The sequence below is a fragment of the Patagioenas fasciata genome, chromosome 3 (assembly GCF_037038585.1).
Source record: "Patagioenas fasciata isolate bPatFas1 chromosome 3, bPatFas1.hap1, whole genome shotgun sequence".
NCBI classification, from domain to species: domain Eukaryota; kingdom Metazoa; phylum Chordata; class Aves; order Columbiformes; family Columbidae; genus Patagioenas; species Patagioenas fasciata.
The window spans coordinates 38,418,553-38,443,390 of record NC_092522.1 but is presented as its reverse complement, the minus strand read 5'-3'; the positions used below and the strand labels follow the sequence as shown (position 1 = coordinate 38,443,390).

Below are 24,838 nucleotides of genomic sequence, written 5' to 3'. Positions count from 1 at the left end.
TCCACCAGGACCCTCAGGTCCCTTTCCCCTACACTGCTCTCTAACAGGTCATTCCCCAACCTATACTGGAACCTGGGGTTGTTCCTGCCAAGATGCAAGACTCTACACTTGCCCTTGTTGTATTTCATTAAATTTTTTCCCACCCAACTCTCCAGCCTGTCCAGGTCTCACTGGATGGCACAATAACTTAGAATGCTTGTCTGCTTTGTTTTTTCTTTAAATCTACATTTAAATTAGAAAAGGAATCCCATTCCCAACCTATTTTTTTTTTGATCGAAGAAAAAAAAAATTCCATTTTCACTCTGTCAGCAGATGGTAGGGCCAGACATTTGGAGGCATTCGTAGGGGCAGGACCAAGGGCTATGAGGCTGCATAGGCACTTTCAAGAGCAAGGAAAGGAGCACAGGTAAAACTGCTGAGGAGTCAAGTGCTATGAAGTACTGCTATTGCTACTGCCTCAGCTAACTCATCACTGTGATAAGCAGCTCCTGTCTCTCGTCTCCTCCTCTGTTTCTCCTGTAGCCCTCAGCCCAGTCTTCCCCATCTCTAGCTGTTACACCAAGGTCCTGTCTCTGACCCCAGATCACCTAGACCTACAGCCAAAATTTTTCACCAGGTCTCTCCTATGTACCAGTAAGATGTACCATCCATACCCCAAACCTCTCCTGGCTCTGGTGTGGGGCCAGTGGAGCTGGTGTGGGTGCAGATGCACCCCATAAAGAATGGGTTCCTCCAGAGCCTTGCCTACAGCACTGGTGGCCCTGGCTGGCAGATGCTCAGCGGGCCTCTGCACTATCTCTAGGTAGCTCTATGGGCTGCAGCTATACCTGTTGGGGCTGCCCAAGCTGCACCATGCAGGGAACACAAGAGCTAAACCTGAACTGGGCTAACAGCTCCATCAGCCCACTGGCATAAGCAGAGGTCCAAACCTGGCTGTGCTCCCCAGTCATGTGTGCAAGGACCTTGTGTCAGGCCTTACAACAGAAGCACCAGTGTTTGGAAAGACAGACAACCTTGCTGTCCCAGAGAGACTAGGGACACAGGAAGGGCTGGGAAGTCTCTTCCTTAAAAAAAAAAAAACAAAACCACAAAAACAACCAACCCCCAAAAAACCAAATCAAAAACATTTAGCCCCATGGCACTATATGCAGCATATTTTAATTTAATAAAATAAAAAGAGAAAAATGTTGCCTTTCAAAAGTACCAAAACCTGCTGGCTTGTCAGTCAGGTTGCGTAGAGGAGAAAAGGGTTAACCAGTAAAACCCAGGTTCCTGGAGAAGAGCAGCTTCCAGTGCTCCAACCTGTCCCCTGCTGCCTGAGGAGCAGGAACAAGGCACCCCATATGGGCTCTGCCTCACCTCTCAGCCCTCCAGGCACAGTTGGGCTCTGGCGGGGCCCCAAGAAAGCCAGGGCTGATGGTCCAGTTGGCAGGAAGAGGAGTTATTTGTGCTTCTCTGAATGGCAACTACAAAGCCCAGAAACTGTGGCACTGAGACACCCCGAGGCGATGCTGGGGCTTCTGAGCAGTGCAGTCTTTGGCCCGTGACAGCAGCGGATGTAACCAAAAAGCAACCTAGAACAACTCAGCAAGCCTTGGGAACTGTACCGACCAGCATCCATCTCTGCATAAAAATCAGCCTGGGCAGGGGAGCGAAGAAAATAATCTTGGAGAAGGGGCAAGGAACTGCTAAAACCAAACTGGGATGTACCGGCTTTCACTGTAGCTTGTCCTCCCACAGCAGATCCCAGGCCTGGGGTAGGACAAGCTGGGAGTCCTTCCTGTAGCTGTGCCTGTCCTACCTGGAGCACCTCCTGGGAGGGGTGTTGAGAGCCTCACATGGAGGTGTTTCAAAAAGAAAACTAGTGTTTTGCTTGCCCTTTCCTCCTGCTGAGCTCTGTAGCAGTGACAGAAATGGAGGAGCATTAGCCAGAGGCAAAAGGGAGCCAGGGAGAAGAGCTCCTTCATTCATCAGTGACTTTGGAAAGAAGCCACAAACCAGAGGTGGGGCAGGAGTACCAGCAGCCCCACGCTGGTCCTCCCTGAGGATGCAAACCCCCTGGCCCATGCCTTGACTGGAAGTCTTTGACCCATTAAGGCAAATGGAAAGGTTTGGAGCTGTGGTAGCCCAGAGTGCTCCCTGGGCTTGTTTCAGTCTCTTCCCCAAGAAAAGCAGGTGGCAAAGTGTCACTGGTCCAGCCTATCCATATACCCCACCCTGCTCCTCAGTGGGTTCTGAGAAATCAAGCAAGTGCCCCCGAGCGGAGACAGGACAGCAGGCATGGCTTAAATGCCATGGCCTCAGCTCCTTAGACCTTTTGTACAGGGGTCTCGCCTGGTGGGAGCTTCTTACTGCGCTTCTTCATACGGCTGCGGGCATAGACACGGAGGAAGAGGGCCATGAAGACAACGGCTACACCCAGCCCACCCACAACAGTGACAGCGTGCCCATAGATGAGGCAGGAAAGGAGGATGGCAAAGGCCTGGCGGAGTGTCATGATGATGGTGAAGACAGCCGCCCCAAACTGGTTGATGGTGTAGAAGATGAAGAGCTGGCCACAGGCGGAGCACACGGAGAGCAGCACGGCATGGGCTGTGAACTCCGAGTGGCGGGCCATGAAGCGTATCGACTCCAGCAAGGCACCCTGCTCCAAGAGCGAGCCCACCGTGAAAAGGCAGGAGAAGACGTTGACGCCAAACATCATCTGCACAGGAGACATCTTGTAGGTGAAAAGGGCATCCTGCCAGTTGGAGGTGAAGCTGTCAAAGATTATGTAGCCAGCCAGAAGGACTACACCTGAGAAAGTGGTGACAGTTGACATGTGCTTATTGGGACCACTGGAAAGGAGGAACATACTGACCCCCACAGAGATGAGGGCAGCAGTCAGGTACTCCCAGTACTCATAACTCTTATGCGACACCAGTTTGCCCATCATCATCACTGGGATCACTTTGGAGGCCTTGGCCAGCACTTGGGTGGGGAAGCTGATGTACTTGAGTGCCTCATACTGGCACCAGCTGCTGAGGATGTTGGAGAGAGAGGCAAAGGAGTATTTGTACATAGGAGCCCCGTGGCGTGGCTGCTTAGTCAAGGCACAGTACAGACCAGCCACCGTGAAGGCCAGGATGCGGTTCATGAACACTAGGAACTGGGAGTCCTTGAACTTCTCACCAGGGTCCGTTTCCGTGGCACCATACGTTCTTGTCATCACACGCTCCTGGAGGACGCCCCACGTGAGGTAGGAGGCCTGAGAAGCAGGGGAGCACAGGGAGAATCAGGACCTGCAACAGCAGCCACAAGCAACCACGGGAAGAGCAGACCCCAGGAGATCTTTGCTTGCCCCAGCATTACCCCACCCCTTACATGGCAATGCTTCCCTGAGACACTGGGAGAAGGGGCACCCCCCACTCCACCCCTCTGAGGGAACCCAGTGCTCATGTGATTACAACCAGAAACAACCTGTCTCAAACAAAACCTGCTCAGTTTACAGCCTCTTCAAGGGGAGAGAAGCCCACAGAGCAAACATCCTGGTGTACAGTGAGAGCTTGTGCTTTAAACTGCGCATTGAACCAGCCCAACAGGATCAAGGAACGTTACTGATGCACAGCTGAGGTTCTGGTGCCAGCTCCCTGCGGCAGCTCCTGGCAGTTTTCCCAGTGGCCTCTGCACTGGTTTTTACTTCCAGCTCCCTAGGCCCAGTTCTCCCATCCAAATCAATTCTAGTTTCAAACCCAGCAGAGGAAATTGTCCTCCAGGGATGATCACTGCTCTGGCTGTCACCTCCACTGTTTCTGGTGCAACAGCACCAAGCCCCTCACAGAACACAGACTTCCTCTCACCACACACCCCCTCCTCAGAAACTGAGGCACGAGAGATGGAAGAACTTGTTGGTGACCCACAGCAAGCCTGAATGGGCTGGGCTGGTAGGCCAGCAACTGGATGCCTTCTTTTGGCTGCAGGATATATGGGTTTTTCTATCACAATGCCCACATTTCTATTTTTAGTCCTCACGGACCCAAAAAGCTGCCCTTCCTAATGATGCTCAGGCTGTAGCTGAGACTTAGTGAAACTAAGATTAAAAATTCCTGTTTATCCTAGCTGAATGCAGTATTTCTCTCTAATATTCAAATCCAATCCATCAAGCAGGACGTGTCAGCCCCAGAAGGTGACCTAGAGGAGAGTCTGGGTGTGTACACATACGCAGGCATGTCGTAAGAAGAGCCAGAGGCCATGAATGCATCGCAAAGAGCAAGTTTTATTTTAATTACCTCTCTACTGGGGGATCTCTGAAGCCACACCTAAGCTCCCAGGCAAAGGTGACACCAGCAGGGACACAGGCGCTGGTAAGTTCAGCCCTGCTGGAAGATCACTAGGCCTGCTGAGCTCGCCTGTATTTCAAGGCTTCAGGCAGGTGCAGCCTCCCGCTATTCCTCACAACAAAGCAGGAATCTCAGACACAGTGATAAGGTGCCCAGAGTTTCTCACAGGTCTATGTTATCTAACACAGAGGTTGTACTCATCAAGCACACAAGGTCAGTAAAACAATTAGCATGATGTATGTGCTTTTTCTACAGACAGGTGCAAGTCACTTTAGCATGTTTACATTTAACTAATCTCCTCACCAAATCACAGTATCACAGTATGTTTGGGATTGGAAGGGACCTCAAAAGATCATCTAATCCAATCCCCCTGCTGGAGCAGGAACGCCTAGGTGAGGTCGCACAGGAACATGTCCAGGCGGGTTTTGAATGTCTCCAGAGTAGGAGACTCCACAACTCCCCTGGGCAGCCTGTTCCAGTGCTCTGTCACCCTCACTGAGAAGAAGTGTCTTCTCAAATTTAAGTGGAATCTCTTGTGTTCCAGCTTGATCCCATTACCCCTTGTCCTATCATTGTTTGCCACCGAGAAGAGCCTGGCTCCATCCTCATGACACTCACCCTTTATATATTTATAAACATTAATAAGGTCACCCCTCAGCCTCCTCTTTTCCAAGCTAAAGAGACCCAGCTCCCTCAGCCTTTCCTCATAAGGGAGATGCTCCACTCCCTTAATCATCTTTGTTGCTCTGTGCCGGACTCTCTCCAGCAGTTCCCTGTCCTTCTTGAACTGAGGGGCCCAGAACTGGACACAATATTCTAGATGGGGTCTCACCAGGGCGGAGTAGAGGGGATGGAGGACCTCTCTCGATCTACTGACCACCCTCCTTGTAATACACCCGGGGATGCCATTGGCCTTCCTGGTCACAAGGGCACAGTGCTGGCTCATGGTCATCCTGCTGTCCACCAGGACCCCCAGGTAATCTTCCGCTATATCCCCATACACTGGGAGATAGGAGGGTTCAAACTATCTGCTGCTCTGACATGAAGGCCAGAACAAAAGCAGCCCCAGCAATCTGCTGAATCACAGAATTTTCCCTATCCATGGCTACAGAGTACTACAATCAGATGAACAGGAGGTCACAACCCAGATGACACCACCTCCACAGCCCTTAGAGATGACACAGCAGGTGGACTACCCTGGCTGACATGCTTTGTCTCAGCCTCCAACCCTGCCCCCGATCAAGGACAGCACTGCACCCTTGGTCTTCAAGGAACTGATAGTCACAAACCTGCTGCCCACCTCCTCCTCCCAGAGTGGGATGGTCACACACACATGTACAGGGCCCCTTACCTGTAGACCAGCAGCACAGAAGAGCAGCTTGAAAACCTGTCGGGCTGCAGAGGACTCTGTGGGCTCCACTCGGGGTGGCAGGGAGCCATCCTCCTGGTGTACAGACTTCACCTCAGAGCCGAACACACATGATTTGATGACAGGGAAGCAAATGCCTCGGCCTGAAGGGGGCAAGAGAACACAGAGACAGAATTAACCACAGCCTGGCCACCACAAGCTGCACCAGCTTGAGAGGTGAAGCCTCTCTCTTTACTAGACTCCACATCTGCTGGTGTGGGGATCTCAGAGGTATTTGTTTCAGGGTAGCACCTAGACAGCTCTGTGATGCAGCTCTGTGAGCAGCTCCCTCCTGGTCTGACAAAGTAGGTCAGGGAAACAACCTGTCAGCGCTGAAGGGGCTGCAGAGAGCTCACAGGGAGGCAGGATGTGGAAGGGAAGTTCTTGCCCTTACCTGTCTCCAGGTAATTCCTTCTCTTGAAGTACTGGATGAGGAGGAATCCTGGCACCACAATACTCGCATAGCCAGCAGCATTAACAAAGAAGCGGAAAAGCCAGAAGTCCCCCCAGGAGTCCTGCAAGGCAGAGGGGATCTCTTCACCAGTAGCCATGGTAGGGAGGGAAGCCAGCACGAGGGGAAGGCAAAACCTGCGGAGAGACGAAGAGGCAGGGGGTAGGCAACCAGCACATGGCCAGCTCTGCTCCACAGGCCTGCACCACCTAGGCTGCTCCCCACTTGCAGTCAGCACCCAGGTCCCACAACAGCAAGGATGGCAGCATGTGCAGTAGGAAAAGCCGTCTGGAGTTCAAAAGCACACACTAGATACTTATCTTTGCTTCTGTTAAGGGTGTTTGCTCTGGCTTAGGAACACATGGACTTAGAAACTTGGATTTCCAGGGCTAGAGAGAACACCGGAACACTATTGTAACCACCTGATTCTGACAACGCCCTTTGTCCAAATTCAAGAATCATCTTGTACCTCACCTTTTCAGATGAAACTTTAACACAGCTTCTGGGTGAAAAAAGAAAAGGTCATTGAAATGGAAAAACGGACTCCTACCTAGCAGCTCATGTTTCAAGCCTGTGGCCAGAGCGGCCTTCCTCTGAGAACAAATGGTTCAGAGCCTCCCCCTGCAGCTGCACCAGCGAAATGGAGGAGAACGGGGGGGGGCTCAGGCTCCCAGCCTCCCCCACCTCCTCACACAGTGGACCAAGGCATTCCCCACAGCTCAGTGGAAATTACCAGGGCTCACCCGCTTGGCAAGACACAGCCAGAGAACAAGGCTGGGAAGGAACTTTCCTACCAGCTGGCTGGCTGGGATTTTACCAGGACTATCCGAGAAGGTATAGCTGATATTCTTCAGCTGCAGCCCTAGGTGGTGACCTATCCGGCTTTAAAACAGCCTTAATACTCCTGAATTCCTCCCTCCGCTGTCCCCTCCGCTCTCAGAAAGGCAAACCTGTGATATTCAGGGGCCACGCAAAGAACAAGAGCACCAGGTGCACAATCGAAGGAGCAAGCTGGCAAGGACTGCCTACACCCAAGGCCACCCGCATCCTCCCCTTGCACAGCAAGCTGTCGCTTCCTGCATCAGGGCAGGAGGTTTCCTTGGTCCATGCTCCATCCCTGCCTCAGTCTCTCCAGCAAAGAAAGCCTCCTGATTGCCTTGGGGGCCAGCTGAGCATGCTGTGGGGCTGTGTACATAAACACACACAAGAAGGAGCTTGGTTCCTATGATGGCAAGGGCCAGAGATGTTAATCCCCCCTCTGCCAAGAACAACTGAGTCAGAGGAATTTAGGTCCTGTGAGGTATACCTGGGCCAAACACAATATAACTGTGACCTCTAGTAGACCTCACACGAAACTGAGAGACATACAAACTTGGAGCTTTAAAGGCAAGAAAGTCCCCTGCCATTTCACAAACAACAAGCCCTCCCCACTAACCTCTTGTCCCCTTGGGAAAGGCCTGAGGGGCTTTTCTTATCTTAAGTTGCTGTGGCCAGGACCCCATAGTCCAACAACTTGACTTAAGCCAAGAATGTGTTTCATCCTGAAATCTCCCTTGTGTGACTTAAAGGACCCAGAAATTCCCAGCCCAGGGAGAAGTGCAAACAGCTGGGGGTGGGTTTCTGTGTCTGCTTCCTATTCCCCCCTGCTCTCCCCCATAGAAAAGGTAGTTTGACATCTTCACCCCATCATCTCTCCTGCTGCAGGGGCATCACTGCAGGCTGTACGGGTGCTGCAGGACGCAAGAAGAGGGCCTGGTGCCGGCACTTGGGGCTGATGCTGCCCACATGCAGCCCATATTAAGTAACCCTGATTGATCGCAGCAGAGGCTGCAGAAAGGCCATTTGCTTTTGCAGAAGTCAGATATAAATGGCAGGGTCGGTTGCTACACTCACTGGCCACGTGTCCCTTCAACTTGACAGAAAGTGAAAGCCAGACAGCTCCACTCAGCCAAACTGTGCCTGCTGTTATCCTCACCGCCCCGCTCAGCGCTGCCACAGGAGGAGAACCAGCTCTGCTCTCCCACAGCGGCCGTGAAGAGGAGGCTATGGAGGGACGAAGGACAATGGCTCTCTCTATGCCTGCACTAGCAATTCCCAGGCCCCAAGAGCTGACTCAGTGCAGCAGGCCCTGCCCTCCCCGCGCAGGCTGGGAAGGAACAGGGACGCCAGTGTTACAGGTAGGAAAGGGGGGCTGCACAGGGCAAGCGGGCAGCATGCTGATGCATGAAAGGAGCCTTAGTCTGGTGCCTGCAGGACAGCCAGGGTACCAAGGCAACAGACTCGGGTACTGTTCCCCTCGGCACAGGAGGGGCAGCACTCAACCACACCGCTCCAGAGCCAGGCTGGGCCACAGCCTGTGATGCAAAATTTGGCTCCAGGGCCAGAGGTCTGGAAAAAAAAAAATCCTGCCTGCAGCCCTGCTACTCCCGAGCTTAACTCCAGCACCTTGAAGGGTGGAGGTCAAATGCAAGCCCAGAGCTTAGATATCCATGACGCCCTACTAACAGCTTTGGATCTTATGTCTCCCCGCAGCCAGCTCAGAGCCGGGGCGCAGGGACAATCTGCCAGTGTCCCCCGGAGCCAGCCGCCGCCTCTGCTACCAGCAGGAGCAGCCGGGCTCCCGGAATCCCCCGCCGGCCGCAGGGACAGCCCCCGCCGCGGGCAGGGCCTGGCGGGCCCGGGGGTTCCCGGGCTGGGAGAGGCGTGCGGGGAGCCCGCTTCCCGCTCCGGGGCTTTTCTCCCCCGAGGACCAGGGCGCCAGCGGCCCCTGCCCAGGGATCGGCCACACGGGCGCTGGCATGGGGAGGAACAGCGGCGGGCTGGCTGCGGGCTGAGCGGGGACCCGGGGACGCCCCCCCGCGCGGCGGCCACGTCCGCAGGGAGAGGGCCGGCGGCGCGGCGGCCCTCACCCACCCCTGCCGAGCAGGACGGCTGCCGCCCGACCCGCACTCCGCGCCCAGCCCGGCCCCACTACCTACCTGCGGCCCGGCCCCGGCCGGCTCCCCTCGGCTCCGCTCCCCGCGGCGGCGGCGGCGGAACCCCCGCCCGGCGGGCTGGCGGCGGCGCCCCACAGCGCCCCCTGCCGCTCCGGAGGTGGCACGGCTGCGCTGAGGCCCCGCGGGGCACACGCATGGCTGGGCGGCCGCGGGAAGGGGGCCCTGCCGGCCTCCCGGCGCCTCCTACCGCGGGAACGGGCTAGTGTCGTTTCCAGAGCAGAACATACCGAGTGAGGGAGGGGCAGCCACCGGACTGAGGGGCTGCCGGTTCCAGGCAGAGCACCAGACGCGGATTCTGGGCCTGGGAGCCGGGCCCGGCCCTTGTCGCCCCCACCGCCCCGGGCTCAGACGCGCCGAGGCCGCGCTTGCTGTTCAGCTCCAGACGCGCCTGACACAGGGAAAAAAACCTGCTTGCAGTGCAGCTGCCCTCGATCCACCGGCCCTAGTCTCCCCCCGGCCCTGCACCGGGGCTCAGGGCCCCCTCCCGGGCACACCCCGCGGCTGCGGTGGGCGCTGCCCCGGTCTTGTGCTCGGCATCCCCACCTCGGCCCCAGGCAAGGCTGCAGGGCCGGCTGCAGCCACCAGGTGGCCACCCAGTAATATTTTACAAGACACTAATTAAAAAAAAAAAAAAAATTTATTTAAAAATAATATTAGGAAAAAAAAGAGCGCAGCTCACTTGCCTCTGCCTTTTTCCTCCCTTCACGCCCAGCTGCAGCCCTGGCCCCACCGTGCCGCTCTGCCCTGCAGCACCCATTGCTCCAGCTCTGGGCCACCCAGGGTGCCGCACGGCCCCTGAGAAGGTGGCACTGGAGCAGGCCCATGGGGCACCCGCTCCTCACAGGTGCTGGCTGAGGCCCACGAGCAGAATATGGCTTGTTTGCAGCAGGGTTGAGGCCCTGACAGAAGGTGAAAGGCAAAAATTCAAAAGAGATAGCAATCCAGGCCAGGGCTTCTGAAGAGCCCAGGCAAGCTCCAACAAGGCCTGGAGGGAGCCCGTGCTGCTTTCCTGGCTGCATTCCCGTGCTATCTGTCTTTCCAAGAGGGGAGGAGAAAGACAACAGCTTGCTCCAGAGCATCGCAGTTGATTGCGCCATGCAGGATTTGCCCCAAACAATAGCAGCTGCTCCCAGGCAGCAAGTGGGGAATTTTCCTGGCTGAGGGGGTGTCAGGCGTACTTGGTGTCTCCATGTCTCCATTCCCACAGCACCTTTGGCTGCCGGTTCCCTAATACACCACACGTGCTCCTTCAGCTTAGAGAGGGGGCAGGGAAGGGTGGTGAGCTTAACAACAGAAGGGATGTGGAGATAACCCTGCAGCTTCTTCCACTTTTGGCCTGGGGGAATCTAAAGCCCAAGGAAGACCCATGCCCTAAGATTTTTAGTGCCTTCCCAAGCCAGGAGATGGGGCAGGATCTTTCTGTCCTCTTTGTGGAAGAAGAAACCACTGCACAGTCAGGCAGCAAGGTATCAAGCACCACACCAGAATCAGGGATCCACAACCTGGTCTCCTGGCACCTCCTGCACTGCCAGACACTCTGCAGGATGGCATGGGAATGGAGTGCCAGGCTGGGATCCCTAAGGCTGGAGCACTGGCAAGGTTTTGCAAGTGGGGAAGCCCCTGCACTGGCTCTCAACTTCTGCTGTGAGAAGGACACGAGGGAGTGGCAGGCTGGGGAAACCCCTGCAGCCCTCACTTGCCCAAGCACCCCAGGTAATGCTCAGCTTCCCAACACTGTGGGGTGGGTTAGATCACAAGACCTCAGGTGCCCACAGCAAGAACAAATGTTTATTAGAGTAAGTGTTAACTCTCCTCAGCCCACACTTATTCTGATGGTGTTTGGGGGTGCCAGAGGACGCTACGTCCACTGTACAGTGTGAAAAGGAGTCCTCTCCTGCCCCTTCCCTGTGTGAGCTGGAGACGCCCAGAAGTCAGACCCATGGCATGGAGGGGAAATTCAGTCCTGCTGCTGGGCATAAACACTATAAAAAAAAGCCTCCCCTGTGTAGTGCTCATAGTACTACCTTCTTCCCTCTATGAAGGCAGCCTGAGGCCAACAAAACTTTTCCAAAGAGGAGCGGGGGGAAATAAGTGTCCCAAAGTGGCTCTGCTCCCACTGAACTGCAGGCAGGTGAGGTCCCAGTGGGCAGCAGGGCAGCAGCACAGAGCGAGGAGGCAGCCTGGCAGGCCAAAGGAGTCCAGCCGCTCATTCCGAGCACACAACAGGCTTCCCTGAGATCTTCAGGTCATCGAAAGGCAGCAAGGCGAGGAGCTGCAAACACCAAGGATGCAGAGGTGTAAGGAATCAGGGTCACATCTCCACCAGGGCTGGGGTAGAGGCCTGGACCTGCCTCTCCCAGTCCTGCAGCCTCCCACCTCCCCAGAGAAGTGCCAAGAAACCATGGCTGGGCTTTCCTTAGGGCTCAAGGCAAAAGACACCCACATGCCCCCAGAGCCAACGCCTGCACCCTGTGGGGGAGGATGGGCATGGCTAGAAACTCCTCCTAGGAGCTACCCCCACATCATTTGACTCCTGCACCCCTCAACATGCTCGCAGAGCCACAGACCTCCCCCCTCATGGACTCACATCGTCGTTGCCATCAGCCAGGTCCTGGGCAGTTTCGTTCTCCATGTTCCTCAACAGGGTGTCAGCCCCAGAGCGTGAGAGGATGGTGGCGATGGCAGCATCCTTGCGGCCCACGGCCAGGTGCAGCGGGGTGCACCCATTGTACATCTGGGCATCCACGTATGCCCCATTGTGCAGCAGGAACTGGACAGCTCTGCGGTTGTGGCACTCCACGGCCAGGTGCAATGGGGTCTTCCCGCTCGTTCCCTCCTGCAACCCACAGACCACAAGGGCATGGGTGCAGGGTCCCCTCAGATGGGTCCTGCAGCACCCACACCCCCTTGACAATCTGCAAAGGGGGTAATCCCCAACTGCAGTCATAGCATCCAACAGACCTGCAAGGACCTTTCCTCTCTTCAAAATTCAGTGCTTCCAAGCTCCACAGCAGTCTTGCCACTGCCCAGCAGTGCTTGCCCCAAGGCTGGAGGAAATGCTCTGGGGAGTCATGCACCTTGCCCAGCCTCACCCAAACATCTCACGATGCCCCTAACCTTACCCGAACATCAATGTTGGCGCCGCTCTCCAGCAGCAGAGACATCATCGGGATGTTCCCCTTCAAGGTGCTGATGTGCAGACAAGCCAAGCCTGGGGAGGGGAGACAGGAGAGGGAGCCACAGTCAGCATGGAGCACTCTGAGGCGTGCAAAACCCAGCCAACCCCAGCTCCATGCCCACTCTGCTGCACTCTCAGGTCCTTGCATACACAGCACACGGTCTTTGCCCCAAACTGGCCACCAGCTCTGCACCGGGCTGCTCCAGGGTCTCACCTTGCCAGTTCTGGAGCTGCAGGTCCTGGTGGTGCTGGTGGGGTTGGGCTGTGCCCTCCGGTGGGACTGTGCCCTGCAGCAGCTGCTGGGCACACTCCAGGTGCTGCTGCTCACAGGCCAGGTGCAGCGGTGTGTTGCCGTTGCGGTCCTGCAGCCCGGGGTTCACTCCCTTCTGAATCAGTGCCTCGATCACGCTGGGCTGCTCCAGGTACACGGCAAGGTGGAGCGGAGTCTAGAGAAGATGTGGACACAGAAATTAGGAGAAGGGGGGATGACCCACAGAACACCAAGTGTGAAGAGCCACGGCAGCATGGGTAGAACGGGTAGGCTGCCATGAAGGAGCCCATCCCTGTTTTGGGGATAAGTGTGGCTGATGGTGGGGGGGGTGCACATGGCTTGTTGCCCCTAAGCCTCAGCTCACAGATCACCCATGGGGACAGATCTCACTTTCCCAGGTTATCTATCCTGCCACATTCAAACTGTGCCTGCTCCACCCTTCGAGGCTGTCTGCGATGTCCTGGGGCCTCGTAAAGGATTCCACCCTGCCGTGCTGGGAGGTGTCACACTTCTCTCAGGGTACCTCATACACCTTTCTTCCCCTTCCTGAAAATGGGCTGCCCACATTGGGACCTCCACCATGCTCTGGAGGAAGTGGGTGAGGGGTCCTGGGGAAAGGGCAGATGGATTGAGCATCTATCCAGGTAGCAGGCTGCGGGACTTGCCTTCCACCTATCTTCTGCTTATTGCATCCACATACCTGGAAAAGATCATTTTGGATCTCCAGCACCTCCCTGGGCAGCTGAGCAATGCAGCAGAGTGCCACAGCTGGGACGCAATGGATAATGGCCAGGTGAACCAACCTACAGTGGGGATAAAGGGAATGGGACAAAAATAAAAAAGAAAAATGAGTCCTGAGTGGACATCCCTCACTGCCACATGGAGGAAAAACCTTCCTGCTTCCCCCAGTCCCTTTCCCTTCCCACCAGCTTGCAGCTCCTCCATCCTGCCCTCTCCCTGGGGAAGCTCAGCAGCAGGGCAAGGCAGGAACATGGTCTGAGGCTCTACAGGGCAGTACTTCACCCTGGTCCCCACAGGGAACAGACCCGCCTGTCCCCACTAAGCACCGCAGGGTCCTCCCTCAGACCTCACAGCAGGTATGGGGCTTGCACCCATCACTGCTCAAAGCCAGGCCTCCAGCTGGTGCAGGTCTACAGCACCTGGGATGTGTTTTGCAGAGCCCAAGGGACAGGTTTGGTGGCTGCAGAAGGAGGTCTGGGCCCTGGCAGCTGCCCGGGGAATTCCAGCTCCCCGCTGCTGGCTGCACACTGCACTTCTGCTTTCCCCGCCATGAAGGCAGGCAGCCAAAGCCGGTCTGGAGCCCGGCACTGGTCCAAGATCACCTGCAACGCGCAGTCCCCATGCCAGCCGATCTGCTGGCCCGCACAGATTTCCTCTTCTCTCCCAAACATCCTTCCCTTTCAGCACTGCTATGAAAAGGCTGGCAGGCAGCCCACCTGTGCAGAGGGACACCGGAGCTCCGGCCATCGGAGCTTGGTGGCCAGCAGGGAGTTGTGGGCTTCAGGACTGTGGTCCCCACAGCCACGGAGTGACGAGGTAGCGTGGGGTCCCCCAGCCCAAGGAAAGGTTTTATTTCCATCCAAGATCTGATGCTGGCCCCCATGCAGTCAGAACAGAAGTGAGAGTGTGACAGAGGCAGAGCTGAGAGGGAATTTCCAATCCGCTCTGCTGACCTGACACACTGCCAGGCTCCTCTGCACAGAGGGACTGGCCCCCTGCTGCAGGCCAGCCCCCTCAGGCCAGCCCCAGCCATGGCAAGCAGCAGTGAGGAACGGGCAGCAGCGAGGAACAGGCAGCAGCTCCTGCTCTGTAGAGTATGGCAGGCATGAGCTGAGCTGAGCCTGCCGCCTCCTCATTGCTGCTGCGCTGGGGCCCCTGGGTGCCTTTTAGCTCTGGCAGGGATCAGCTCCAAATGGAAGGCCGGGCTCTAAGTGGGCTCCTGCTGCCCATGCTGCTTGGTGGAGGCAGGCAGGGCCAAGAGATGGAGGGCAAGAGCTGTGCCAGGCCCAACAAGACACCCCACCTGCTGAACAGCCCAGCTTTGGGATGCCACATGCAATGTGGGGGATGGACAGCATCCCTCTGCAGGCGGGAAGGCAAGACCTGGCCCTAACGTATTGCAGCAAAGAAGCGGGTCTGGGGCTGCCTTCTCGCCGGCTGCAAAATGGGACATGAGTGTGCTGAGAAGCCCAGAAGTCAGTTCCCCAAAATGTCCTTTATCCACCTTCTTCCAAGCGCTGCTCCAGGGTCGAGTGAGTACCCAGGACCCCGGGTGCCTTCAGCTGTGTCCCATTTTTGCCAGCAAAACAAGGCCAGTTCCTCTTTGCCCTGCTGTCAGGGAAGAGGCTGTGCCCAACAGGAGAGGCCTCATCCCTGGGGAAGCCCCAGGTCACACTTCAGCAGGGAATTTCCCGCTGGAAGGAGAGGCCACCCACATTTGCCTCTGCATCGCTGTGGGGTGCCCCCTCACCACTGGTGCTCCCCAGGGCAGGGCAGGGGGCTGTGAGCCAGGGCCCAGCCTTGCCAAGAGGCCTCACGGGCAGAGTCTGGCTGCCCACAGCAGACCATGGGGCAGGGGCGCAGTTGAGGCGCCCAGGCCATGCTAGCGGGGGGCACGAGCGAGGGGCAGAGCTGAGGGACGGGTTGCAAGAACACTCCTCTTCTCAGCAGACTCTTGCTGGCCCCAGCCGCAATGTGATCAGGACAGGGAGATTCCCTGCTGGGTTTTGCATCAGACCCTTGGTCACCCAGTGGCACCTGTGCCAACATGTCCTTTGCCCACTTGCAGGGACAGCCCCTGTTTCTCCAAACTGGCTCCCAGGCGCCACGTGCAGGAGGAGGCTGTGGGATCTGCCTTTTTCAGGTATGGCAGAGATAAGACTGCTCAGAGAGGGGACTTTCCAAGGCAATTCGGCTTGAACTTTAAACCTCTGCTGCTTTCACTTTCCAGAGCCACGCTGTGCTCCCAGGGGAGAGCGCAGCGCCCGAGGTCATGTCCCCATGCAGCCAGCCCCTGCGTCCCCAGGAATACCCCCAGCCCCTCTGCCACAACCCACGCCACTCTGTGCCGTGACGTGGGGACAAGTGGGGCAGTCACCTGGGGGAGGTGGAAACCCCACACAGCCCTCTGCCACCACCAGCACTTCACTCTTCCTGGCTTGGGTGGCTTTGCAGCTCAACAAGACAGTGGAGCTACTCAGGGCTCAGCTGACACCACATAATTTTGGGCATCTATGCCATGGAGGCGATGGGGGTGACCATCCCCACCTGGTCAGAGCTCAGACTTTCATCTTGAAGCTGGGATGTGTCTGCTTTGAAGGTTTGCTTCACCCTCTCCCTCTTCCTTCTTCACCTGGGCGCAGCCTCCTCCTGTGCTTTCATTTCTGCATTCATTCCCCCCTTCCCTCATTCCCAGCCCTCAACTTCCTGAAATGGCTGCAAGAGCTGTGAGACACTTGGGGAAATTGCAGCAAGGCCACCAGGCTGGGATGAGCCCACCAAAAGCATGTGTGCACTAGGGCACTCTGTGCCATGGGCGGTGACGCCAACCAGGGATCGGGACTGTCTCCTGCTAACCTGGGAAACTTGCTATGCCCAGGAGACCTGTTGTGCAGGCATCATGCCAATCTCCGCTTTCTTCTGGCCAAGGCTACAAGCGAACTTCTCTCTGCACTCTGGCAGCCATGTGGTCCAGCCACTGACGGGCTGCTGCCTGCTGGCATGCAGTGCCCACAGCTGAGCCCGGAGCCAGGGCATGGCCATGGAGAGATACCACTCGCTGCCAGACACCCCACCTCACCCAGCCACTGTTCCCTACCTTTGCCAGAACAAGCCCTCCACCCCACCGCACTCGGATCACTGCTCCTCCCTCAGGTGCCTGCATGCCTCTCCTCTGCCTTCCCCTGCTTCCCTGCTCCCTCTCTCCCCATGCTCCTGCCTGCAGCAGTCCTGCCTGCAGCCACAGGGCTGGATGCCCAGGGGGACTTTTGGAAAGGCCAATAGGGAGTTTTGGAAAGGGCAGGGCAAATGTGGCCAGTCTAGCTGGGCTCATTCTCAGCTTCTCCACTTGCTCACCATTTCCTTCCTGGCATAAGGGGACTCAGTAGCACCCTGATTCGCAAAGGTCCCACAGGCACAGCGAATTGCTGGCACAAGCTGATCTACCTATCACCAGAGAGGTAATGATCCTGGAGCAGAGGGGTCAGGGCCATCCCTGGGGATGTCCCCAGGTCTGAACACACAGCACTGCCATGCCCAAGGTGGTTCTAGTTTAGGCACAGAAGAACATCCATTTCCACAGCACTGTCCATCCCCCAAGCTTCTGAGTGACCTCAAGTGCCTGGTAGAAGTGTCTATGTCTGAGGGTGCCTGCAACTGGAGGTGAGGAGTAAGGGTAAGGGTGACACCCAGCTTTGACACATAAGCAGAAAGGATGAAGTCCCATCTGTTCTCCAGCTATCCTCTTCCCTCCCTCCAGAAAAAGGGCTGACCATGCAGATCCACCATCTATGGGGCAAGACACTTTGTCATCAGAGCAGCCTCTCCCTTCACCATCTCACCTCAGAGGCATCTAGCACAAGGGATCCAGCATTCAGTAGAATTTGCTTTGGGAAATTTTTCTCCTTCTCTAGATAAGGTCCCTGTCCACAGTGAGAACTGTTTGCTCCTGGCTCCCTATTTTGGCTGAGCAGAGCAGTAGGAAATCATGCAAACAATTTGCACAAGAGAAACTTGCTCAGGGGAGGAAATGGCCCCAGCAGCAACAGAGAGGAGAACAAGGGAGGAGGAAAACAGTGGGGGAATTCCACACTTACCCTGCTCTCCTGTGTCAGCCCCATAACCTGCGCTGCTAACCGCTTCCTCAGCCATCAGCATGAGCCCCTGCCAGCAGGCTCAGCAAGCACGGCTCTGTCCTGCCGTGCAGCCCTCCAGCAGTCCAGACCGGCTCCCTTCCCCCTCATCTATCAGTGTGATGCTGCCCTGCTCTATAAAGCTGTTCCAGCTGCCCTTAGGCAGCTCCAAAGGAACAGGGGATCCCAGGCAGCTGCAGGCTCAGCCCCGTGTTCTCTGCTCGTGCCCTGGGTCTCCTGTTCTGTGGGTTTCCCTTCTCCTCTTCTTTTGGCAGGGCACAGCTTGAATCTGAGTGTGGTGGGGACAGGACTGGAAGGAGGCTGTGGCTAGCAGGATGCAAAGCCACATTGGGTTTGGTCCTCCAATCTCCCGTCTGCTGCTCCTGGGGCCAAAGGGAGGGATGGGAACTCATGTGTGAGCAAGGGAGACGGCCTCTGCCTTTCCCGTGGTGCTCTGGTCCGGGTGCTGGCAGACAAGGGGTGCTGGAGGCTGACTGGTGGGGAAAGCATTGCGAGGGGGCTGTGGGCGCCTTGTTTTTCAGTGAGGCACAGAGATGAAGGTGCCCCTGTTTACCAACATATAGCACCCCCAGCCTCACACCTCTAGACTCTACACCCACACATACGGGCATTTTGCTTGATTTCTGAACAGACGGTGGGTCCGGGATTGCAGAAGCACTAAACAACACATGCATGCAGACTGCTCCCTGCAAAACAAGGGATCTGTCCCACACTACCATCACTGCAGGGATGGGCCAAGCCAGAGAGCAGCTCAGCCCCTCCCAGGAGGGCCCAGTCATCAGCTGAGAAGCAGGAGGAACAATTCCAATAAAAGCAGCAAACATCCTAAAAGGTCCACTGGCCATGGCAACTCCATTTCAAAGAGAGCAAATTCCCATTCTTCCTCACCAGGAGGCCAATGTTCTCCGACAGTTTCTGTACACACAGAAATAACTTGTGGCCAGAACAGCCTCTTACAAAGAGGAGAGTGCCCGGACTTTGCCAGAGCCTGTACAACACATCCTAGCAATCATTTACAGCCCTGAGTGTAACCTCACTGCCTCAGGATTTTCTTCTAATAAGACACCAGCTGTGTGGCTAGGATATCTCGGGGCCATACTTCAGCCCTGCATCTCTCGCAGTCAGAGGGGCCTCCCATCTCCGGGACACACAGCATCCCACGCAGCTCACGCTGAGATGCACCCCGTAACCGCTCTCACAACTCAGACCCCATGACCTCTCTTCCTACACAGTCACGTCTGATTCCTCTTTTATCCACATTGTATTGAAAAGAAAGCAAACCCAAAACAACAAAAATCAAAACTTTTTTGTTAATTTAGCTGAGTTCAGCCCTTTTGCAGCAGCAGCCAAACCTGCCTGCCCAGTGCAAAGAACTGATCTGCTACAGCCAGGCACCAGGCTTTTGTGTCCCAGGACATGGAAATTTCCAGCCATTCTTTCCCTTCCTCTGTGCTGAAGTTCCCTGTGCCTCTCCCCAGCTCCAAGGCCAACCTATGCAGGTGGAAAGTCTGAAGAAACTTCCTCCAGGCCAGGCTGAAGTCATCCAAACACGGGAAAAAGAAAAAAAAATCTCTCTTCTTGCCTGCGTGATCTCAGAGGGCTGCCAGGACTCACCCACCTTACGCCAAGCCTGTACGTGTGTGACCCCTGGCGCAGCCAGGAGCTTTTGGGGCATCCTAAAGGAGCCTGTGCAGAGCTGCCTGCCCTCACTTGGAGGGGGACCAAGACCTCCCCTGCTCACCAAACTCCTGAGCACACACAGAGGAAGAGCTGAGAGTCCAGGTACAGGGGGCTGGATACTGCAGGTTCCCTTCCCTCTCTGGCCAGCCCCAGGTTAGGACTCATTTTCTTCTCTGCCCCACAACAGCAGTGAACTAAGGAGCAACCCAGGATGGACTCTAACTCCCCTGGTAATCGGGCAAGTAGCTTCCAAAGCTCCTTTGGAAACCAGGAGCATCCCTGCTTCCCATTAACTATGGCCAGGCCACTGCTGGGCAGCCACCAACAGCCCAGCCCAGCCGAGCAGGGGGCTCTCAGCCCAACCAGCAATGAGATGTGCTCTCCACATTGGACTTCCTCTATCTTTCTCCTAAAACTGTCTCTCTCCAGCTCCCTGCTTCTTTTCTCCTTTCACAGTGGTTTCCCTTTGCTGTCACATGCTGAGCATCCCCACACATGCTGGGATCCGGGAGTATGGGGGGTTCAGCAACATCCCTGTTCAGCAGGCCAAGCGCTGAGCGAGCAACCACAGCAGAGCAGGCAGCCTGAATGGGGACAACCTCTCTTCCCCTGTGCAGGGAAGATCTCTAGCACAGGGCTACACGAGGTGGGAGGGTTATGACTGGCACATGCTGGTGCATGGTTAGAAGTGGCTCTTGGGCTTGCAAGATGAGCCTTTGTGCTCAGTGCATACCCACACAGGCAAGGGCTCAGCAGGGAAGGCCCCTTCACCACTACCATCACGTGGAGGAAAGCTCAGAACATCAGCTCCCGCGGGGCACCAATTTTACTTGATTAACTGTCCCCAAGTCCTTGTTAAGGCATCTCAGCCCACGAGTCCCTGGCACGTGATTTCTTATCAGCAGACAGGGCAGCACTTGTCTCTGGTGGAAGGAGGAAGTCAGGCTTCCTCTGCTCTCCTCCCTCCCTGAAACACGCACCCAAACAAAACTGCTTGGTCCCATTTTCCATCTGGAGGAGGCCAAGATCTCTCTCCTAAGATTGAGCTGGGCTCCCCCAACTTTCACCCCTGCAGAGGAGCCATGCTACTTTGCACATGGAGCCTGGTTCGGAAGATAGTGACTCTCCTGTGAAGTCACAGCCCCAGCTTCTCACAGCATGGCACAGCCAGAGGTCCCAAAGCCAGACTACATGTGCTCTACCCAGCCAGCCAAGGGGCCCATCATTATGGTATCAGGTACCAACGCTATAAGCTGGTGCGTGGCCCAAGGACCAGCATGGGCAGAAAGGAATACGCGTAAGACAGAAGAGAGGAATCTCAGCCTAATTTCCCACACTGATAAATCAACTCTGCCTCTCCAGAGCTGGCAGCAGCTGTCATAAGCCCAGTCAAATGGGAGGTTTTCCCTTGTGCTGGAACGATAAAGGTGATCCCATCACACTCCATGGGAGTTGGTCCCATACCTACCCTCTCCCAGGACACCAGACTCATGCATCTGCCTGGTGAGGCCGGAAGGAGGGGGTTTCCTCAGGGAGTCCTAAGGTTGAGCTTGTCTGGGGGCTGCGGCATGGTGATAAAGTTGCCTGTAGCCTGCTCACAGCTAGCCATGCATGCAGCTGGAAAGCCCCTCTTCTTCGTGTCCCATTGGGACTCAGTTCAGCAGAAAAGGAGCTGGTTTACCTGGAAGAGATAGATGCTCGGAGGAGACCGCTTGGTTTACGGGGAAAAGGTGGATGCTTGGAGGAGACTGCTTGAGCCCACAGGGCTTGCTCTCTACCGCACTGCGGATATGTATTTCTGCTCTAAGTGCACCCACCATCTTCTGCCTGTTCCTCATCCTTGACCTTTCCCAGCATGCCAGCTCTGCTGCTTCTCTCAAGGGCTGATGTGCAGTAGCCCAGTTACTGCAGCTCTGACTTCCCGGAGACAGAGGGACCATCAGTGGCACTGGGGAGGTGAGGCAGGCTGGGGCTTTTGCAAATTATTCTTGGAAGACGGCACCCACACATTTCACTGGCCATCAAACCCACATGTCCCCTGTTGGCCAATTTCCTTCCTCCAGAAGTGGAACCCCTTCTAATTTTGAGTGCGGGAAGATCCAGTTTTAGCCCCATTGCTTCACCCTGCCTGGGCTAACGCTCCTTTCCCGTGGAGATGGGCAGGAAGGTATCCAAGGAAGAGCCTGCTGACTCTCCAACCACCCAAGCACATGGTCCTCACCTCTGCCTCTAACTCCTACACTTCCCCAACAAGCTCCGCGCTGACAAACACAGCCCCTCACAGGCATGGCTCGAGGCAGCACGGGTGGGCAAGCCTGGGGTAGCTATGGACAGCCAAGACTTCTACCAGATGGACAGCCGAGACTCCTGCCAGCTCCCTTTGTATGAGCCCGGTGCTTCTCTCCGCTCGGTACCAGCCAGGGCAGCTGGAGAAACAGGAACTACTTGGTCAAAACCCCTGAACTTTTTCTTATTTTCAGAATTACAATTACAGGAAAGTGTTGTTGCCCAAGTCTTCTGAAATATAATGATAGTATGATTTTAATTCTTGGCCTAGAGCTGTTCTGTGGCAAACGTTCAAGCAAGGCACACAAGGAAATGTGCCACTGACGGAGATGAAAAGAAGTCGATGGGTTTGTCTGGCTGGATGAAAGGGATGCAGCCTGTGGCCATTTGATCTCTTTTCTCTGAGGACCCTATGTTGCTGGATGAGCAATTGCTTCTTAGACTTTAGCATTACTATGAGCCCTGACTTGTTTTTGCATATAAAACCGGTGGCAGTTCAGCGAGTTGATCAACCTGAGTGGTGAATGTTCAGCATTTCTAAATATAAATGCCGCCTACCTCTCCCGCAGGGTCAGGAGGAGAGACAGGAATAGCAGAGGCAGAAATCCACAGCCTCGCCGCTCTAACCACAAGAATAGTTGGGTTTTTTGCCTTTTTTTTTTTCCAGCACTGCGAGCAGATCCCAGGAAAGCCACCTCCTGCGCTGGTATGGCCAACCCTCAGCTGTATGCGCTGCACCAGTGGCAGACTTTTTGCTCCCTCCCTCACTTGTTACAGATTTCCTGTTCTGAATTGCACTGAGAGAAAACAGAAGAGCAACTGCAACCATTTGGATAGCTCTCCAAGAGCCTCTCCTGCCTACAGTAACCAAGACACCACGGATTTATGTTTCCCTCGTTAATGAGATGCTTGCGTTAGGCTCCGGCTAAGCAAGTCTGACAAGCAAAGGGCTCAGTCACCTCACAAAACAGCCCCAAGCAGCAAAAGCATCTCCAAGCAGCTGCATCTACCAGGCTCACTGAAGAACAGCAAGCAGGGAGCCCTGGGCACACAATGCAATGGGCTGGCCCTGGGGGGCTTTTCTGAGGCATTACTTACACAGCTCTGCTCAAAACACACTCCTGTCTCTCACCATGGGTACCTTAGCTCTAAAATTACAGCTGGGAAAGGTGGCAAAGCTCCTCCATGCTGAAGAGCACCAAAGCCAGCCTGTAGATAGGACAGGACCAGAAAGCCCTATCCAGGAGCCTGGCTGGGGAGCGTGGGAGGCTGGGTTTATTCTAACCTTGCTTGCCACAAGACTTCCAGCCAATCCTCGGAGCAGATCCCACAATGAGCATTAATGAACTAATTAGCAGATGTACAGGCTCCTTCCTAACCAGGAAGTAAACACTCAGGCTGGTTCCCAGTTCATCTTCAGCCTCAGAACCAGATGTGCTCTGCCAGGCAAGGGCAGAGCCTCCTCGCTGCTCCCGCTACTGAGGACATGTGCTTGCTCGTGTGGGCGCCTCTTAGTTTCTCTTCCTCTTGCACCATTACTCAGTATTAAACTCCAGCCTAGGTTTGGGGCAAAGCCTTGCCCTCCTCAGCTGCGAGCACGCTTCACTCATGCTTTGTGTGTGCACTCATGATGAAAACGTTCCATCGAGGGAATGTACAACAGGAAAGAGCTGTGATTAACTGAAGGCAGTTACCAGAACACAAACCAAATACCTCCAGTGTGATGCCTCTGCCCTTGAGAGGGCATTACGGATGTGGGAAGCCCCCCCAATTAAGAGAAACACTCGTCTCCGTCACAGAGGCTCAGGAGGGCAGCCCTGTAGCGGGTTGTGCGTCACAACTGTACTGAAAGCTGCGGCTGTGCAGGCGGGTTGGTGAAGCAAGGCAATTTCCACCTGAGAACAAATAGTTCTCAGGTTTCTCGGTTGAGCAGCATCTGCGGCTCTAACACAGCCATCTCAAGGTCCTGCCCTGCATAGCCAATGTTGTTTTGGGTCTTGCTCGTGCATCATCTCACGCAGCCAAGCCTCAAGCCTTCCCCATTGGGGAGGAAATGTTGCATTCTCTGAGGAAGAGACAGCGGGGGGAGAGGGGGGCTTGATGTGCTCCCCACCACTTTATAGTTGCTAGCAGCCCCACAGCAAGTGGAAGTTGGTCTCCTCCGGTGGGTCCATTCCGTGCCATGTTGCCTGGGGTGCCTCTGCTGGACCTGGCTCAGATGCCCCACTCTTCACCCACCCGGACCCACACCAGGTTTCCAAGCATCCACGCACAGCACAAGGCGGGAGGCTCTCAGGACTGGGGCTCAGGTAGTCCTTCACAGCCAGGTTGAACGGGTGCTACTTGGGAGAGGGCTGGGGACCACTGCAAATAAAGCCTGGTTTATCTCTAGGCACCGGCTGCAAAGGGGCCAAGCCCGGGCCTGGGGGTGCCCGGCGCTCGCAAGCCGTCCTCGGGGAGGGAGGGAGGGGGGAAGAGGAGGAGGGAGGAAGGGCAGGGGCCGCGGTCACTTACGTGTCTCCGTCTTCCGAAAGGTAGGTGAGCGCCTCCAGCTGCTGCCGGCTGAGCCCCTCGGGCGGCGGCGGCTCCTCGGCGCGGCAGGCTGCCGGCAGCCCGGGCAGAGGCTCGGGAAGGGCGCCGGAGCCGTAGCTGGAGTCCAACCGCTCCTCTGCGGCTGCGGCCTCGGCGAGGGTTTCGGCAGCTGCTGGGGGGATCTCGGCGGCAGCCGGGATCTCTCTCCCCCCCGGCAGCGAGCGCAGCGACTCGATGCCCGAGTCGCACTGCCCGTCCTCACCCTCCCAGCCCGCCGCTTCCTTGCGGCACTCGCCGCCCTCCGCCCGCGACATCGCTCAGCGCCCGCCGCCCGCCCGCCCCGGGCCCGGCCCTGGCCCTGACCCCGGCGCCGGGGGGCTCATGGCCGGAAAGCCAGCGAGCGGCGGCCGGCGCGGAGGCTAAGGCGCCGCGGCTCCTCCTCCTGCCCCTGCCCGCACTGACTCAGCCGCGCCCGGCCCCGCCTGCCCGGGATTCCCCCCGCCGCGCCGCCACGGCTCCCCTCTGCACCCCCTAAACGGGGGGCTGGCTCTCCGCGCCCGCCTCGTCCGGAGGCGTTGCAGGAGCACTAAGGGAGAAAACCCACCTGTGGGCCGGACACGCGTGGGCGAGGGCCGGCAGCCCAGGATGCGCAGGGGAGGTGGCTGTGCTGTGCTCTCCTATGCCGGGCAGTACATGCCCGTGTGTCCTGGGCCTACTCTCTCCCCTCCCGGGGTCGTTTGGGTTCTTTAAATATCAGGCAGGTTTTATGGGGTGGGAGAGGGACCTTGTCAAAGCAGGCGGCACGGGGGTCAGGATGCTGTTGCA

General features: G+C 56.4%; 2 protein-coding genes across 3 annotated transcripts; both read right to left on the bottom strand.

Moving 5' to 3' along the window:
* Nucleotides 1-1,126: 1,126 nt before the first annotated feature.
* SLC35B2 (solute carrier family 35 member B2) lies at nucleotides 1,127-9,725 on the bottom strand. 2 transcript variants are annotated; one of them, XM_065834387.2, is made up of 4 exons: nucleotides 9,402-9,725; nucleotides 6,122-6,315; nucleotides 5,671-5,831; nucleotides 1,127-3,247 (listed from the first exon to the last, which is right to left on the bottom strand). In XM_065834387.2, exons 2-4 carry the CDS (start codon nucleotides 6,276-6,278, stop codon nucleotides 2,309-2,311), a joined length of 1,257 nt encoding a protein of 418 aa, XP_065690459.2. In that variant the 5' UTR covers nucleotides 6,279-6,315; nucleotides 9,402-9,725; the 3' UTR covers nucleotides 1,127-2,308. The 2 variants fall into 2 exon arrangements, with proteins under 2 accessions (XP_065690459.2, XP_065690458.2); XM_065834386.2 differs by lacking the exon at nucleotides 9,402-9,725 and adding an exon at nucleotides 9,157-9,236.
* Nucleotides 9,726-10,940: 1,215 nt separating this feature from the next.
* NFKBIE (NFKB inhibitor epsilon) lies at nucleotides 10,941-24,444 on the bottom strand. The gene is made up of 6 exons (XM_065834388.2): nucleotides 23,996-24,444; nucleotides 13,324-13,426; nucleotides 12,567-12,798; nucleotides 12,297-12,385; nucleotides 11,762-12,010; nucleotides 10,941-11,446 (listed from the first exon to the last, which is right to left on the bottom strand). The coding sequence occupies exons 1-6, from the start codon at nucleotides 24,325-24,327 to the stop codon at nucleotides 11,381-11,383; spliced, it is 1,071 nt and encodes a 356-aa protein (XP_065690460.2). The 5' UTR covers nucleotides 24,328-24,444; the 3' UTR covers nucleotides 10,941-11,380.
* Between the last annotated feature and the right edge of the window lie 394 nt (nucleotides 24,445-24,838).